General features: G+C 37.9%; 2 protein-coding genes across 45 annotated transcripts in view; one reads left to right on the top strand and one right to left on the bottom strand.

Annotated features, from left to right (window-relative positions):
- The window catches only part of LOC126946324 (cytochrome c oxidase subunit 7B, mitochondrial), a 1,159,743-nt gene that overhangs the window by 168,820 nt on the left and 971,339 nt on the right, over positions 1–19,584 (bottom strand). The gene's annotated exons all lie outside the window — the stretch shown is intronic.
- The window catches only part of ATRX (ATRX chromatin remodeler), a 283,723-nt gene that overhangs the window by 51,963 nt on the left and 212,176 nt on the right, over positions 1–19,584 (top strand). For 7 of the 9 annotated variants that reach the window (XM_050776271.1, XM_050776280.1, XM_050776277.1 and 4 more), the window contains exon 2: positions 10,677–10,789. The exons of 1 other annotated variant lie outside the window; for it this stretch is intronic. In XM_050776271.1, the coding sequence (XP_050632228.1) occupies positions 10,677–10,789 (113 nt within the window). Of the gene's footprint in view, positions 1–10,676; positions 10,790–19,584 lie in introns of those variants that run through there. One more of the 9 variants, XM_050776278.1, reaches the window with a different exon arrangement.

Here is a 19,584-nt window from a genome sequence, read left to right as displayed (position 1 = left end):
AATGCATTAGCATATAGTTTTTCATAGTAGCCAGGAATGAACTTTTTTATTTCTGTAGTATCGGTTGTAATTGTAATGTTTCCATTCTCATCTCTGATTTATATATTTGGATCTTCTCTTTTTTTCACTCTGGCCAAAGGTTTTTAAATCTTCTTTTAACTTTTACAAAAACCAACATTTTGTTTTATTGATATTTTGTATTGTTTTCTTTATTTCAGTTTCATTTGCTTTACTCTTATCTTTACTATTTCTTCTGATTTTGGAGTTGGTTTACTTTTGCTTTTCTTGTTCTTTAAGATGTGTTGTTAGGGTTTATTTGAAGTATTTCTTCTTTTTTGATGTAGGCACTTACAGCTATAAATTTCCCTTTTAGTAATGCTTTTGCTATATCCCATAAGTTTTGGTATGTTGTGTTTCAGTATCATTTGTTTCAATGAATTTTCCAATTTTCTTCTTAATTTCTGCATTGTCCTACTGATCATTCAGGAACATATTGTTTAATTTACATATATTTGTATATTTTTCAAAATTTCTCATTGATTTCTAGTTTTATTCTGTTATCAGAGGAGATGCTTGGTATTATTTCAGTATTTTAATATCTTAAGACTTGTTTTGTTACTTAATACATGTTCTGTCCTTGAGAATAATCCATGGGCTGAGGAGAAGAATGTGTATTCTGCAGCCCTTGGATGAAATGTTCTGTAAATATCTATTAGGTCCATTTGGTCTGTAATGCACATTAAGTCTGATGTTTCGTTGTTGGTTTTCTTAGGAAGGTCTGTCCAATGCTGAAAGTGGGATATTGAAGTCTCCAGGTATTATCATATTGGAGTCTGTCTCTCCCTTTTGCTCTAATAATACTTGCTTTATATATGTGAGTGCTCCAGTGTCGGGTGCATTTATATTTAGAATGGTTATGTCCTCTTGCTGAATTGACTGCTTTATCATTATATGGTGACCCTGTTTGGCTTTTCTTATAGTTTTTGTCTTGAAATCTATTTTGTCTTATGTAAGTATAGCCACTTCTGCACTTTTTTGGTTTCCATTGGCTTTGGAAAATATTTGTCATAATTATGTTTGATAAGGACACGTGTTAGGAAGTTTTCAACACTTAAGTGAGTAGTAAACTTGTAAGTAAAGCAGGTATGAATAGAATCTCTTGAATTAGTGAAAAGTCGAAATCGTTAATTACTGTTTAATTTAAAACTGAAGTTACAGGTATTAACAAATAACTGTATGCTTTATAATGTGTTTATTTTTCTGAGACAGTCTTGCTCTGTTGCCCAGGCTGGAGTGCGGTGGTGTGATCTTGGCTCAATGCAGCCTCCGCCTCCCAGGTTCAAGCAATTTTCATGCCTCAGCCTCCCGAGTAGCTGGGACTACAGGCATGCACGGGCACGCCCAGCTAAGTTTTTTGTATTTTAAGTAGAGATGGGATTTCACCATGTTGCCCAGGCTGGTCTCGAATTCCTGACCTTAAGTGATCCACCTGCCTTGGCCTCCCAAAGTGCTGGGATGCCGGGCCATATAATGTACTTTAAACATGACGATTTTGAAACTAGAAACACACGCACATGTGAGTATTTTCTTAAATGGAATTGAATTACCTTGAATAATCTTAGAAAAGTGATGTTTTAAATTTTGAATTAGTTTGAGTCATACATGTCTTTATCAAATTTTAAAGAAAAGTCTATGAATTAAAAAAGAAAATAAAAATTTTCCTGCATGAAAGCAATGAGTTTATTATGTACCAAAAAGGTAGAAGAAAAATATCTTCTGTAATATTAGCTAGATATTACTTACTATAGACATTTTGGGGTATATTTATTAGCAATATTTAAATTCAATTTTAAACATAATTGTTGTCATACATCATAGACAGTTTATAGCCTGCTGTTTTTGGTTAGCATTGTAGTATGAGCTATTTTCCATATTATTTGAACTTTTAAAATTTAATGGTTGGTATGATATTGTATGACTTGTTTGCATCCTTGTTCACCTAGTCTTTATTATACACTTTAATTGATTACAGTTTTTTTTTCTTCTGTATCTCACAGATAGATACCTTTGTTGAGTAAAGTTATTATGTAGAGATATTTTCTTTGGGCCGGATGCGGTGGCTCATGCCTATAATCCCAGCACTTTGGGAGGCTGAGGCAGGTGGATCATGAGGTCAGGAGTTCAAGACCAACCTGGCCAATATGGTGAAACCCCTTCTATACTAAAAATACAAAAATTAGCCGGGCATGGTGGTGCACGCCTGTAGTCCCAGCTACTCAGGAGGCTGAGGCAGGAAAATTGCTTGAACTCGGGAGGTGGAGAGGTTGCAGTGAGCCGAGATCGCACCACTGTACTCTAGCCTGGGCGACAGAGCAAGACTCCGATTCAAAAGAAAAAAAGGAATACTTTCTTTGTGTAGATAAAGAGAGAGAGAATTACTAGATCAAAGTCTCTTGATGGTTTTTGCCAATTTGTTTTGTAAATGTATGTATCACCACAGGCTATCTATGAGAGTGTCTATTTCACGGGAACTTAGCCTACAATGAATAGTCATTTTACCTCTAAATATTTGATAAGTTAAAAAATACTATCACATTTAACACTTCATAGACTTTAAGAAGTTGCAGTTTTATATTCATTTCTTCGTGCATTTTGTGTACTTTTTTTCACAAGTTTCTATAGGGAATGAGAGCAAAGTAATGTGTTTTTCATTATTTATTTTGCTAACCAAACATAATTTAATTACTGACCAAAAGGATGATCCTAATAACTTGGAATTATTTTCATGTAAAATGTCTATGATAGAGATAATTGAATTTAATAATGAAAAGAAGTATTACAGAAATTGGCTCATCGAACTGAGCTTGTTTTCAGCTAATCCTTGTGCAAAGTGATAATGACTTTTTTTTTTTTTTTTAAATAAAGATGGGGGCTCTCGCTATGTTGACCAGGCTGGTCTCGAACTCCTGGCCTCAAGTGATCCTCCTATCTCCACCTCTCAAATTGCTAGGATTATAGGCATGAGCCACCACACCTGGTTTAATAGTGGAATTTTTATTATACTTTTTGTGGATTCGAGGACAGGTGGCATTGTACATAACACATTCTACCATTAATTTTCCATCTTTCACCTTTCTCATTGTGCTTTCCTTCTCATCCCATTCCTGGTGTTGAACCAATGCATCATTTGTAAATTTGTAGACAGTCTGCCATAATCTGTTGTTTCTTCAGACTTCTTTTCCGGTTTATAAGAAGACTATTGTTTTAAAAGTACTCTCAATTTTTTATTTTTTATTATACTTTAAGTTCTGGGATATGTGAACAGAACGTGCAGGTTTGTTACATAAGTATACATGTGCTATGGTGGTTTGCTGCACCCATCAAACCATCATCTCCATTAGGTGTTTCTCCTAATGCTATCCTTCCCTTTGCCCCCAACCCCCTGACAGGCCCCAGTGTGTGATGTTCCCCTCCCCGTGCCCGTATGTTCTCATTGTTCAACTCCCACTTATGAGTGAGAACATGTGGGGTTTGGTTTTCTGTTCCTGTGTTAGTTTGCTGGGAATGATGGTTTCCGTCTTCATCCATGTCCCTGCAAAGGACATGAACTCATCCTTTTTTATGGCTCTGTAGTATTCCGTGGTGTGTAGGTGCCACGTTTCCTTTATCCAGTGTATAACTGATGGACATTTGGGTTGCTTCCAAGTCTTTGCTATTGTGAATAGTGCTATAGTAAACATACGTGTGCATGTGTCTTTATAGTAGAATGATTTATAATCCTTTGGGTATATACCCAGTAATGGGATTGCTGGGTCAAATGGTATTTCTAATTCTAGATCCTTGTGGAATTGTCACACCATCTTCCACAATGGTTGAACGAATTTATCCTCCCACCAACAGTGTAAAAGTGTTCCTATTTCTCCACATCCTCTCCAGCGTCTGTTGTTTCCTGACTTTTTAATGTTCGCCATTCTAATTGGCCTGAGATGTTATCTCATTGTGGTTTTGATTTGCATTTCTCTAATGACCAGTGATGATGAGCTGTTTTTCATGTTTGTTGGTCACATAAATGTCTTCTTTTGAGAAGTGTCTGCTCATATCCTTCACCCACTTTTTGATAGAGTTGTTTGTTTTTTTCCTGTAAATTTAAGTTCCTTGCAGATTCTGGATATCAGACCTTTGTCAGATGTATTAAAAAACACTAATAATGTTTTAAATTTCCCAATTCCTCATGGGTAAAAAAGCAGTCAAACATTGATGGTAATGATCGTGGGCCATAGTTTTGGTTTTGTTTTTTTTAAAGTGACATTAGGATTTAACATTGGTGTGAAACCTAGTCGTTTGTTTAGTTAGCTAACATCAGGATTTAGATTTATTTTTTTGACCCAGTTGCAGATAGGCAGATCAGATCTCATAGACTGCCATCTGCATCAAGCTCCTGTTGTAGTTATGCGAATGTGAGACTGAAGGCTGAACCGAAGTTTCTCTAATGGAGATTTTTGTTTTTATTATTATTATACTTGAAGTTCTAGGGTACATGTGCTGTCAACATGCAGGTTTGTTACATATGTATGCATGTGCCATGTTGCTGTGCTGTACCCATTAACTCGTCATTTACATTAGGTATATCTCCTAATGCTATCCCTCCCCCCTCCCTCCACCCCACGACAGACCCCGGTGTGTGATGTTCCCCTCCCTGTGTCCATGTGTTCTCATCGTTCAACTCCCACTTACGAGTGAGAGCATGTGGTGTTTGGTTTTCTGTTCTTGTGATGGTTTGCTGAGAATGATGGTTTCCAGCTTCATCCATGTCCCTACAAAGGACATGAACTCATCCTTTTTTATGGCTGCATAGTATTCCATGGTGTATATGTGCCACATTTTCTTTATCCAGTCTATCATTGATGGACATTTGGATTGGTTCCAAGTCTTTGCCATTGTGAATAGTGCCACAGTAAACATACGTGTGCGTGTGTCTTTATAGTAGCATAATTTATAATCCTTTGGGTATATACCCAATAATGGGATGGCTGGATCAAATGTTATTTCTAGTTCTAGATCCTCGAGGAATTGCCACACTGTTTTCCACAATGGTTGAACTAATTTACAGTCCCACCAGCAGTGTAAAAGTGTTCCTGTTTCTCCACGTCCTCTCCAGCATCTGTTGTTGCCTGACTTTTTAATGATCACCATTCTCACTGGCGTGAGATGTTATCTCATTGTGGTTTTGATTTGCATTTCTCTAATGACCAGTGACGATGAGTTTTTTTTTTGTATGTTTGTTGGCTGCATAAATGTCTTCTTTTGAGAAGTGTCTGTTCATATCCTTTGCCTACTTTTTGTTAGGGTTGTTTGTGTTTTTCTTGTAAATTTGTTTAAGTTCTTTGTAGATTCTGGATATTAGCCCTTTGTCAGATGCATAGATTGCAAAAATTTTCTCCCATTCTGTAGGTTGCCTGTTCACTCTGATTTTATATATGTATCTATTTTATATATATTATAGAAATTATGTTTTATTAATATATATATACACACACATACATATATATATATATATGTATATTTATTTGCTGTGCAGAAGCTCTTTAGTTTAATTAGATCCCATTTGTCAATTTTGGCTTTTGCTGCCATTGCTTTTGATATTTTAATCGTGAAGTCTTTGCCCATGCTTATGTCCTAAATGGTATTGCCTAGGTTTTCTTCCAGGGTTTCTATGGTTTTAGGTCTTATGTTTAAGTCTTTAATCCATCGTGAGTTGATTTTTGTTTAAGGTGTAAGGAAGGGGTCCAGCTTCAGTTTTCTGCATATGGCTAGCCAGTTTTCCAAACACCATTTATTATATAGGGAGTCCTTTCTCCATTGCTTGTTTTTGTCAGGTTTGTCAAAGATCAGATGGTTGTAGATGTGTAGTGTTATTTCTGAGGCCTCAGTTCTGTTCCAGTGGTCTATATATCTGTTTTGGTACCAGTACCATGCTGTTTTTGTTACTGTAGCCTTGCAGTATAGTTTGAAGTCAGGTAGCATGATGCCTCCAGCTTTGTTCTGTTTGCTTAGGATTGTCTTGACCCTGCAGGCTCCTTTTTGGTTCCATATGAAATTTAAAGTAGTTTGTTCCAATTCTGTGAATAAAGTCAGTGGTAGCTTGATGGGGATAGCATTGAATGTATACATTACTTTGGGCAGTATGGCCATTTTCATGATATTGATTCTTCCTATCCATGAGTATGGAATGTTTTTCCATTTGTGTCCTCTCTTATTTCCTTGAGCAGTAGTTTGTAGTTCTCCTGGAAGAGGTCCTTCATATCCCTTGTAAGTTGTATTCCTAGGTATTTTATTCTCTTTGTAGCAATTGTGAATGGGAGTTCACTCATGATTTGGCTCTCTGTTTGTCTGTTATTGGTGTATAAGAATACTTGTGGCCGGGCGCGGTGGCTCAAGCCTGTAATCCCAGCACTTTGGGAGGCCGAGACGGGCGGATCATGAGGTCAGGAGATCGAGAACATCCTGGCTAACACGGTGAAACCCCGTCTCTACTAAAAAATACAAAAAACTAGCCGGGCGAGGTGGCGGGCGCCTGTAGTCCCAGCTACTCGGGAGGCTGAGGCAGGAGAATGGCGTAAACCCAGGAGGCGAAGCTTGCAGTGAGCTGAGATCCGGCCACTGCACTCCAGCCAGGGCAACAGAGCAAGACTTCGTCTCAAAAAAAAAAAAAAAAAAAAAGTATACTTGTGATTTTTGCACATTGATTTTGTATCCTGAGACTTTGCTGAAGTTGCTTATCAGCTTAAGGAGATTTTGGGCTGAGACGATGGGGTTTTCTAAATATACAATCATGTCATCTGCAAACAGAGACAATTTGACTTCCTCTTTTCCTGATTGAATACCCCTTATTTCTTTCTGTTGCCTTAATGCCCTGACCAGAACTTACAATATTGCTTTGAATAGGAGAGGTGAGAGAGAGCATCCTTGTCTTGTGCCGGTTTCCAAAGGGAATGCCTGCAGTTTTTGCCCATTCAGTATGATATTGGCTGTGGGTTTGTCATAAATAGCTCTTATTATTTTGAGATATGTTCCATTAATACCTAGTTTATTGAGAGTTTTTAGTATGAAGGGGTATTACATTTCACTGAAGGCCTTTTCTGCATCTATTGAGATAATCATGTGGTTTTTGTCATTGGTTCTGTTTGTGTGATGGATTATGTTTATTGATTTGCATATGTTGAACCAGCCATGTATCGCAGGGATGAAGCCGACTTGATCGTGGTGGATAAGCTTTTTGATATGCTGCTGGATTCGGTTTGCCAGTATTTTGTTGAGGATTTTCACATCGATGTTCATCAGAGGTATTGGCCTGAAATTTTCTTTATTTGTTGTGTCTCTGCCAGGTTTTGGTATCGGGATGATGATGGCCTCATAAAATGAGTTAGGGAGGATTCCCTCCTTTTCTATTGATTGGAATAGTTTCAGAAGGAATGGTACCAGCTCCTCATTGTACCTCTGGTAGAATTTGGCTTTGAATCTGTCTGGTCCTGGACTTGTTTTGATTGGTAGACTATTAATTACTGCCTCAGCTTCAGAACTTTTTATTGGTGTATTCAGGGATTCAACTTCTTCCTTGTTTTGTCTTGGGAGGGTGTATATGTCCAGAAATTTATCCATTTCCTCTAGATTTTCTAGTTTATTTGCATAGAGGTGCTTATAGTATTCTCTGATGGTAGTTTGTATTTCTGTGGGATCAGTGGTGATATCCCCTTTATCATTTTTTATTGCGTCTATTTGATTCTTCTCTCTTTTGTTCTTTGTCTGGATAGTGGTCTGTTTTGTTGATCTTCTCAAAAAATCAGCTCCTGAATTCATTGATATTTTGAAGGGTTTTTCCTGTCTCTGTCTCCTTCAATTCTTCTCTGATCTTAGTTATTTCTTGTCTTCTGCTAGCTTTTGAATTTGTTTGCTCTTGCTTCTCTAGTTCTTTTAATTGTGATGTTACGGTGTCGATTTTAGATGTTTCCTGCTTTCTCTTGTGGGCATTTAGTGCTATAAATTTTCCTCTACACACTGCTTTAAATTTGTCCCAGAAATTCTGGTACGTTATCTCTTTGTTCTCATTGGTTTCAAAGAACTTCTTTATTTCTGCCTTAATTTCGTTATTTACCTAGTAGTCATTCAGGAGCAAGTTGTTTAGTTTCCATGTAGTTGTGCGGTTTTGAACGAGTTTTTTAACCCTGAGTTCTAATTTGATTGCATTATAGTCTGAGAGACTGGTGTGATTTCTGTTCTTTTGCATTTGCTTAGGGGTATTTTACTTCTAATTATATGGTCAATTTTAGAATAAGTGCGATGAGGTGCTGATAAGAATATATGTTCTGTTGCTTTGGGGTTGAGAGTTCTCTTAGGTCTGCTTGGTCCAGAGGTGAGTTCAAGTCTTGTGTATCCTTGTTAATTTTCCGTCTTGTCCGTCTGTCTAATATTGACAGTGGAGTATTAAAGTCTCCCACTATTATTGTGTGGGAGTCTAAGTTTCTTTGTAGGTCTCTAAGAACTTGCTTTATGATTCTGGATGCTCCTGTATTGGGTACATGTATATTTGGGATAGTTAGCTCTTCTTGTTGCATTGATCCCTTTACCATTATGTAACATTCTTTTTTGTCTGTTTTGATCTTTGTTGGTTTAAAGTCTGTTTTATCAGAGACTAGAATTGTAACCCCTGGTTTTTTTTTTTGCTTTCCATTTGCTTGGTAAATATTCCTCCATCCCTTTATTTTGAGCCTATGTATGTCTTTAATTTGTTTTTAAAATTATTATATCCATCCTACTGAGTATAAATTGGTTTCTTGTTGTGGTTTTGATTTGCATTTCCCTGATATGACTAATGATCTTGAGCATTTTTTCATGTGCTTATTGGTCGTTTGTATATATTCTTTTGAGAAATGTATATCTAAGTCTTTTACCCCTTTTAAAATTTGAGTTGTCTTTTTGTTGTTTAATTGTAAGAATTCTTTATGTATTCTGGTTACCAGACCCTCATGAGATATAGGATTTGAAAATCGTTTTCTCTCATTGTATTGATTGTCTTTTCACTTTCTTGATGGTGCCCCTTGACATGCAAAAGTTTTGACTTTTATTAAAAATGGTCCTGGGCATGGTTGCTCACACCTGTCATCCCAATGCTTTGGGAGGCTGAGGTGGGAGGATTTCTTGAGGCCAGGAGTTTCAGATCATCCTGGGCAACATAACTGGACCCCATCTCTACAAAAAATTAAAGAAAAAGTTTAGCTAAGAATATAGTTGTGTGCCACAATTCCTCAACTAAGAGCATAGGTGTGTGCCATAGGTACTCAAGATGCTGAGGCAGGAGGATCGCTTTAGCCCAAGAGTTTGAGGCCTCAGTGAGTCAAGGTCACGCCACTGTGCTCAAGCTTGTGTGACAGAGCAAGAGGCTAACTCTAAGGAAAAAAAATGGGGTAAACTTACACTTTCCTTATTTAAAGTTTTAACTCCTTAAAACCCTGTTGAATTACTGATACATCTATTATGTAACTTAAGAGTTGATGCTATAAAACTTAGTTAAGGAAATATTTCCCTGGGCGATGGAGCTCTTGCGAGTCCTCTTCTATGTTTTGTTCATCTTTATGCCAGTCAGTTATACAGTTCTTTTGTGTCAAGCAGAGGATAGAATAATAAACCAAAACACTGCTTAGGCCTTTCAGAGAGTAAGTGTTCTGTAAATGTATTTGATAAATTACTGAATTATTTTTATTAAATGATGGAAAGGAAAATCTTGACCTCTCTTTTTCTGGGTGTTGGCTAGTATAAATCTTTCTTGAAGTAATAATCTACATCTATGTTTTGATTTCTAAGGATTTCCCAAATATAAGCTATATACAAGTGAGAGGAAATAATAACTTAGGTACCTAATGATAATATGACAAGATAAGTATAAGGATCAGTTATTTGTTGTGAAATAGGAATGGATATAATTTAAATATGAATACCTTTTTGCTGCTTAATCCCCCAAAATTTCTTTTGATTTCTTTTAAAATTCTTTTGTGGTAGGTAGGTTTATTGTTTGTTAAGAATTAACTTAAGGGTTGCATTTTTCTGATACATTTTTAAGTAACACAAAGTAACACAAAGTTTAACTTCTGTTTAAAAACAGCATATAGAGTACATTGAAAGACCTCAGTATTTTCGAAATGTTTAGTAAGTAATAGCAGTTTCCTTAAATGATATTTTAATCCTAGGTAAGTGTACAGGTAGGTTGTGTTACTCATATTTTTATATCCTTAGTGAAATAAAATTCTTGTTTTTTTTTTTTTGAGACCGTGTCTGACTCTGTTGCCTTGGCTAGAGTGCAGTGGCATGATCTCAGCTCGCTGCTACCTCTGCCTCACAGGGCTCAAGCCATCCTCCCACCTCAGCCTCCTGAGTAGCTGAGACCCACAGGCACGAGCCACCGTGCTCTATTATGAGCCACCACACCCAGCCTAAAATTCGTTTTCTTTAATATTTTTTCTTTCTACACCCACAGCTGTAACATTTCCCTTAGTTTTTGCTTTGAATGTGCATACTCTTACACGACTTACAGTATGGCTATATTTTCAGTTTGCTAGAGCTTTACAATTAATTTAAAACATGAAAGGCTAATTAAGGGAATTCTTTAAATTTTGTTTTAATAGTGAAAGCAAGTTGAATACATTGGTGCAGAAGCTTCATGACTTCCTTGCACACTCATCAGAAGAATCTGAAGAAACAAGTTCTCCTCCACGACTTGCAATGAATCAAAACACAGGTAAATTGAAAAAGAATGTGCTATACCTTCTAGTCTTTTTTCTATTTTTTTTTTTTTTTTTACACTTATGGAGGTAACCATTTATTTTATTCAGGGAGTAGCTTTTAGAAGATTACAGTTTGTGAAAAATGACAGATTAGCAAGCTTTATAGAAGTCCCTATTATGTATCTTAGCTATATCTGATATAGGAGATTTTAATTTTGGTGAGTATGACTATAGAAAGCCTAGAAAAGGAAGCACTTATGGTTTTATTTGTAATGGAAATGTGTTATAGAATGGCTAGTCAATGTTGATGGTGAAAAAATAATATTAGAAGAGGCAGGAGTAGTACAGGAATGTTTTATCCTAGCAATTATTCATGTATTAGGAGTTAAATTTTTATTTTTATTTTTGTGATGGAGTCTCGCTCTGTCACCCAGGCTGGAGTACAATGGCATGATCTTGACTCACTGCAACTTCCGCCTCCTGGGCTCAAGCTGTTCTCTTGCCTCAGCCTCCTGAGTAGCTGGGATCACAGGCATCTGCCACCATGTCCGACTGATTTTTGTATTTTTAGTACAAGCTGGTCTGGAACTCAAGTGATCCGCCCTCACTGGCCTCCCAAAGTGCTAGGATAACAGGCATGAGCCATCGCACCCAACATAAGAGTTAAATTTTTATGTTGTTTGATAATATCCCTGAGTAGATTTGGTGTATTTATTTCTTTAAATAAAACCACTTAACACCTCCTCTCTACGTCCCTGTCTCTGTCTCTCTTTAAAAAGATTTTTTTGTTTTTTTTTAGAGACGAGGTCTTACTCTGTCACCCAGACTGGAGTGTAGTGGTGTGATCATAGCTCACTGCAGCCTCAAATTCCTTGGGCTCAAGCAATCTTCTCACCTCACCCTCCCCAGTAGCTGGGAGTATGGGTGTGTGCCACCATGCCTGGTTAATTTTCAAAAAAAATTTTTTAGAGACATGGTCTTGCTATGTTGTCCAGACTGGTCTTGAACTTCCTAGCCTCAAATGATTCTCCTGCCTCAGCCTCCTGAGTAGCTGAAATTATAAGCAAGAGCCATTGTACCTGGTTCCCTTTTTTAAAAAACATTTTGTATCATGCAACAGTTAGCATTTTCAGGTTTTCAAGGGTAACTACAATACACATGCACACAGACACACACGATATGTACAAAAAAAGTATAAGAGAGTTATAGTGAAAAGTTCAACCATATGTGTAATTAGAGTTCTAGAAGGAAGAAAGAAAATTGGTTAAAAGTCCAATTTGAAGAGATGCGGGCTGAGCATTTTCTAAAAAGTGATGAAAGACATCGAACTAGAGATTCAAGAAGTTTTGTGAACCCTGAGCAGGATAAATATAAAGAAAACTACAGCTAGGCATGTCATAGCGAAACTCCTAAAGAACATAAACCAAGAGAAAAATCTCTTAAGTAGCCAGAGGAAAAAAAAATATTATTTTCAAAGGAATAACAGTAATACTGGCAGCTCACTTAACAACAGAAATGACAGAAGGCAGATGAAAACGAAATGATTTCTTTAAAATGTCAAAGAAAAATACAGTCATGCATCACTTAACTATGGGGATATGATTTTTTGAGAAAGCATTGTTGGGTGATTTTGTCATTGTGCAAACATTATGGAGTGTACTTACATAGGCTACTACACATGTAGGCTATATGTTATAGCCTGTTGCTCATAGGCTACAAACCTGTGCAGCATGTTGTTGTACTGAATACTGTAGGTAATTGGAACACAATGGTGAATATTTGTGTATCTAAACACATGGAAACATAGAAAAGGTACAGTAAAAATACAGTATTACAATCTTATGGGACCACCGATGTATATATGTGGTCAGTCATTGAGTGAGATGTCTTTATGCAGCATGTGATTGTAATTGCCAGCATAGAACTATATATTCAGTGAAAACATCTTTCATAAATGAAGGGTGGAATCAAGCCATATCTGGGCAAACAAAAAGTGAGAACTTGATGTCAACAAACCTACACTAGAGTGAATAACTATACTAGAGGAAATTACAGGTTTTCTGAAATGAGAAGGAAAATAATTTGAAATGGCAACACCAAAATACAGGAAGTAATGAATAAGAATGGGAAAGCTAAATAGGTAGGTAAAGTAAATAACATAAAGTTATTTAAGCCACAGTCCCCGTTCTTATGTGATCAATTCCCCCAGTAATGTTCATAGATAAGTTTTTCCCCCTTAAATTCAGGATCAAGTTCAAGATTTAGTAGTCATGTTTCTTTGGTCTTTTAAAAATCTGAAGCAGTTTGTCTGCCTTTTGGGACTATGACTTTTTTTTAAATGTATAGGTGTATTACTTTGTCGAATGGCCCTCGGGATTATCTGTTTAGTTATGATTAGATTCAGGTTATATATTTTTGGCAGGAATACTATATAAAGTGATGTTCTGTTCTCCATGCATCCTATTACATGGCACATGATGTGATTTGCTCCTTTACTAGTGATATACTTAGGTTGTTTGGTTATGGTTGTGTTTGCTAGATAAACCCAGTATAAAGTTATGATGTATTCCATTGTAACTAATAACTAATTTAATGGGGGCACTTTGAGATTACTAAGGTATTCTTTTTATTATCAAAACTTAACTCAGTTATGTTTTCTTTTGCAAATGACCACAAACTTTGCAGCTTAAAGTAACCCAGATTTGTTATTTTACAGTTCTGTAGGTTCGGAGTCCTTTGGGCCTTGCTGGACCCTTCTCAGGGTATCACAAGGTCAAAGTCAAGATGTTAGTAGGACTAGGTTCCTTTCTGGAGACTGTAGAAAAATCCATTCCTAAGCTCATTCAGGTTGTTGGCAGAATTCAGTTCCTTATGATGATAGGTTGGAGGTCCTTCTTTCTCACTCACTATTGGGCAGGACCCCCTCCTAGCTCTTTTCAGGTGTCTTCATTTCTTCTCACATGATGCCCTCCATCTTCAAAACTGGCAACAGCACATCAAGTCTCTCTTAAGCTTTGAAGCTCTTTGACTTAGCTTTTTGCTTGCTAATTCTGCAGCCACCTGATACCAGCTGGAGAAATTTTTCTGTTTTTAAGGATTCATGTGATTAGATTAGGTCCCCCTCCCTCTCATCTCCTTCTGGTTATCTATCGAGTTTAAGATCAACTGTGCTATATTACATAACACAGTTATGGGAGTGATATGTCATCACATTGATCGTTTCTGGGGATTAGTGGTGTAGAATCTTGTGGGCCATTCCTAGAAAGTCTGTTTATCACAGCACACATTTGTGATTCTTAGCTGAATAATTTATTCCTATGATGGGTTCAAAATGATGATGTTCTAATCTGTCTTTCCTTCTGTGTTTATGAGTTGATATATTATTGTAAGGGAGGGGTTCATGTTCTAACCTATTCAGTTATTTGTATCAGTATGTACTTACAATTTTTCCATGAATATTCTCTGTCATTATTTATTTTGATGCTCAAATTGTATCAGTTTTGGCTAGTAGGAACCCCATCTGGATGGGTCCTGCTGACTTTTTTACAAGTCCTCATCATTTCTTGAACACTTTCTTTCTTTCTGTCCCCTCAAAGTATTCAAGGCTTGCTTTCCATTTGCTGTTCCCCAGCCCCAGAATCAGTTATTTTTCACAGGAGTTCTGATTTCTTTTAGTGGGATATAGTGTTTGGAAATCAAGATCAGGGTGTGTGATGTGCTCATTGCCACCAAGATGTCTTTGTTTCCAAGCTCTTTCACAGAGAAAGCTAATAATATGTTTTATATTTTCATGAGTTGATACTGATACTTTTAATTTTAATTCAATTCCACAGTCTTCTTTCTAGACTTCCCCTTTTCATATTTTTAACTTCTTTCTCCAACAGAAAGAAACCTGGTTCCTATTATCCCCAATTTATTTATTTTTATGTTTTTATTTATTTATTTTTGAGATGGAGTCTCACTCTGTTGCCAGGCTGGAGTGCAGTGGTGTGATCTCAGATCACTGCAACCTCCGCCTCCCAGGTTCCAGCGATTCTCCTGCCTCAGTCTAGCGAGTAGCTGAGACTACAGTCACACGCCACCACACCCAGCTAATCTTTGTATTTTTAGTAGAGTCGGGGTTTCACCATGTTGGCCGGGATGGTCTTGATCTCTTGACTTCATGATCTGCCTGCCTCGACCTCCCAAAGTGCTGGGATTACAAGTGTGAGCCACTGCGCCTGGCCTATCCCCGATTTATTTATTTATTTTTATTTTTTATTTTCTTGAGATGGAGTCTTGTTCTATCACCCAGGCTGGAGTGCAGTGGCACCATCTCAGCTCACTGCAACCTCCGCCTCCTGGTTTCAAGCAATTCTCCTGCCTCAGCCTCCTAAGTAGCTGGGACCACAGGTGCGCACCACCGTGCCCAGCTAATTTTTATATTTTTAGTAGAGATGGGATTTTGCCATGTTGGCCAGGCTGGTCTGGAACTCCTGACCTTAGGTGATCCACCTGCCTCAGCCTCCAAAGTGCTCTGATTACAGGCGTGAGCCACCAAGCCCGGCCTTTCCCCAATTTATTTGTATTCATTTGTCTAGTCCTCATTGTACCCACAGTTTCAGAATTGTTAACCATACCATCACATTAAAGAAATGTAACTATAGTTCAGTATTTGTTTAAAGTTCTTTTTCTCTTTAGAATAATGTTATGTTGTTGGAGTCCTGTGTTCACTAGTTGAGGAACTCCTTCAGTAGTGGTATCTCCAGTTGTACAAACAGATGTCACTCACAAATACCAATTATAAATTCTGGGCAGCATACTGAAGGCTAGATATCAACAAAGTAGATAAACTGGAGGGGAGTTAACACATGGAAGAAAGAAGTGGCAATGACTGAATTCCCCATTATTAATCCTTTTTCCTCAGCCAAGGATCCACTTAGCTCCATCTGTGGCACTTAAGACTTGGATAAAAATCTATAGTCTTAGGCCGGGCGCGGTGGCTCAAGCCTGTAATCCCAGCACTTTGGGAGGCTGAGGCGGGTGGATCACGAGGTCAGGAGATCGAGACCATCCTGGCTAACACGGTGAAACCCCGTCTCTACTAAAAATACAAAAAACTAGCTGGGCGTGGTGGCGGGCGCCTGTAGTCCCAGCTACTCGGAGGCTGAGGCAGGAGAATGGCGTGAACCCGGGAGGCGGAGCTTGCAGTGAGCCGAGATCGCGCCACTGCACTCCAGCCTGGGCGACAGAGCGAGACTCCGTCTCAAAAAAAAAAAAAAAAAAAAAAAAAAAAAAAAATCTATAGTCTTATTGGATGTGAAATCAAGGAAAAGATTTAGTGAGACCACAGCAGCTGTAACATGAGTAGAGAGATCCCACCTAGAAAAGAACCACAGAATGGGAAAACCAGGTCGCACGAAAACTCTACCGATAGCTCTGGTCCAGTTGCCTAAGTGCACCCCAGATTCCAACCAGCCTGATTAGGACTAAAAGAACAGAACTAAAGCTTTGAGTTGTTTGGTACTACAGGGTGGAAAGGGTTTGGAGTTTCATTTCAAGTAAGTTAACTATCTGTTTGTTTGTTTGTTTTTTGAGACAGGGTCTTACTTTGTTGCCTAGGCTGGTATGCAGTGATGCAATCTCAGCTCCCTGCAACCTCTGCCTCCCGGGTTCAAGCGATTCTCCTGCCTCAGCCTCCCTAGTAGCTGGGATTACAGGCACCTACTACTGTGCCTGTCTAATTTTTGTATTTTAATAGAGATGAGGTTTCATCATGTTGGCCAGGCTGGTCTTGAACTCCTGACCTCAGGCAATCCACTTGCCTTGGCCTCCCAAAGTGCTGGGATTACAGGCTTGAGCCTGGCCAACTGTCTGTTTTAACAAAAGTGTCAACTCTTTGGAGGAATCTAACAGAATGCAGTGTCTTATTTTTCACAGTGCCCAGTGTCCAGTCCAAAATACTAGATAGATGAAGAAAGGAAATGTGACCCATGCTCAAAGGGAAAAGGGATCAATAGAGACTGACTTATCTGTTGAAATTAGCAACAAGAATATTAAAGCAGCTATTATAGTCATATTTGAGTACAAAAAGGCAAATATGTTTATGATGAATGGACAGGTAGAAAATTTCAGTGCAGAAATAGAAACTGTTAAAAACCATTTTGAAATTCTAGAACTGAAAAATTTAATTTCTGAATAAATTACTAAGTTCAGAATAACATCATTGTACTTAACAAGACATGCAAGGTAGCAGTAGAAGTGTCAGTGAATTTGATGATTGATTAATAGACCAATAGAGCCAGTAGAAAACAGAAAATATTAAAAAGTGTACAGAAAAACTTGAATCCTTTCTCCAAGAAACAACTATAAAATGGGATCGTTATCAACCAAACACATGTAAAGGATAGGAATGTTTAAACCATACTCAGGAAGAAAAGGAGTTAACAGAAACTCTCACTTGGCCTAGTGTTTGTAGTTATCTGTATACTAATCTTGCAAACACTTTGTGAGAATTTTACCCAAGTAGTTCAAGTTTTTGAGTGCTGTTTTAAATTCTTTTGTTTTAAAGTTTCAGATTCTGGGCCGGGCACAGTGGCTCACACCTGTAATCCCAGCACTTTGGGAGGCCGAGGCGGGCGGATCACCTGAGGTCGGGAGCTCGAGACCAGCCTGACCAACATGGAGAAACCCCGTCTCTACTAAAAATACAAAATTAGACAGGCGTAGTGGCACATGCCTGTAATGCCAGCTACTCAGGAGGCTGAGGCAGGAGAATCGCTTGAGCCCAGGAGGTGGAGGTTGTGGTGAGCCGAGATCGTGCCATTGCACTCCAGCCTGGGCAACAAGAGCAAAACTCTGTCTCAGAAAAAAAAAACAAAAAAACAAAAAACAACTAGAAATAAAATCAAAATAAAATCAAAATAAAATAAAGTTTCAGATTCCATTTATTCATTGCAGGTATATAGAAATTCAGTTGACTTTTTGTTTGTTTTTTTTTCCTTTAGATAGAGTTTTGCTTTTGTTGTCCAGGCTGGAGAGCAGTGGTGCAATCTTAGCTCACAGCAACTTCCACCTCCTGGGTTCAAGTGATTCTCGTGCCTCAGCTTCCTGAATAGCTGGGATTACAGGCGCCTGCCACCACGCCTAGCTAATTTTTGTATTTTTAGTAGAGACAGGGTTTCACCATGTTGGCCAGGCTGGTCTTGAACTCGTGACCTCAGGTTATCCGCCTGCCTTGGCTTCCCAAAGTGCTCGGATTACAGGCGTGAGCCACCACACCCAGCCCAGTTGACTTTTTATGTTGGCCTTGTATCCTGCGAACTTGCTGAACTTACTTATTAGTTCTAAATAGTATTTTCCCCCCTCTTGTTGTAGATTCTTTGGAATTTTCTACTTAGACAGTTATGTCACCTGCAAATAGGGATAATTTTATTTTTTCCTTTCCATCTGTATGCCTTTTAATTTCTTTTCTTGCTTCATTATATTAGCTAGGATTTTCTGTATTTTCCAGTATTACATTGAAGAATAATGATGATACCAAACATCTTCTTAGTGTTGCCAATTTTAGTGGGAAAACATTCAGTCTTTCACAGTGAAGTATGTTTGCTTTACAGGTTTCTTGTAAATGCTCTTTATCAAGTTGAGGAAGTTCCCCTCTATTCCTAGTTTGCTGAGAATTTTTTTAAGCTTAAATTTCTATTTGTAATTATAAATTTACATGCAGTTGTAATAACTAATATAAAGAGAACTCTTATGCACTTTGGCAGTTTCCCCCAATGGTAACATATAAAACTAGAATACAATATCACAACCAGAATATTGACATTGATAAAATCTATTAATCAAGATTTCATCCATTTTACTTGTACTTGTGTGTGTGTGTGTGTGTTAAAAGTTCTATACAATTTTTTTTTACCTGGGTTGATTCATGCATCTGCCACCACAGTTGAGATACAGAATAGTTCATCAACACAGGATTCCTCATCTTGGCATTTTATAATCACACACACTTCCCTCCCCCTACCTCTGCCTATGCTTAACACCTGGCAACCACTAATCTGTCTTCCATTTTGAAAATTTTGTCATTTCAAATATGTTTAAGGAGTTATATAGTAAATAATCTTTTGGGGTGTTTTGGAGTGTTTTCACTTGGCATAATTATGTGGAGATTCATTCATGTTGTTGTATGTATCAACAGTCCTTTCCTTTTAATTGCAGGGTAATATTCCATGGTATGGATATACAGATTGAATATCCTTAACCCCGGAATCAGAAATCTGAAATGTTCCAAGATCGGAAACTTTTGAGTGCTGATGTGACACACTCAAAGGAAATGCTCTTTGGAGCATTTGGGATTTTCAGATTAGGGATGCTAAGTTCCTAATGTGAATAAACCAGAATAGTGCAAATATGCTAGAATCTGAAAAAATCCAAAATTTGAAACACTTCTGGTCCTGTGCATTTTGGATAAGGGATATGCAACCTGTACTGCAGTTGTTTTTTTTTTTTGAAACAGAGTCTCGTTTTGTCACCCAGGCTGGAGGGCAGTGGCATGATCTTGGCTCACTGCAACCTCCGCCTCCCAGGTTCAAGTGATTCTCCTGCCTCAGCCTACAGAGTAGCTGGGATTACAGGCACGCACCACCACACCCGGCTAATTTTTGTATTTTTAGTAGAGAGGGATTTCACCATGTTGGCCAGGATGGTTTCAAACTCCTGACCTCAGGTGATCCACTCACCTTGGCCTCCCAGAGTGCTGGGATTACAGGTGTGAGCCACCGTGCCTGGCCTGTACTGTAGTTTGTTTAATCATTTATTTGTTAAAGCA

This window comes from Macaca thibetana, chromosome X (assembly GCF_024542745.1).
Source record: "Macaca thibetana thibetana isolate TM-01 chromosome X, ASM2454274v1, whole genome shotgun sequence".
Taxonomy (NCBI): domain Eukaryota; kingdom Metazoa; phylum Chordata; class Mammalia; order Primates; family Cercopithecidae; genus Macaca; species Macaca thibetana.
This window is presented reverse-complemented; position numbering and strand designations above follow the sequence as displayed.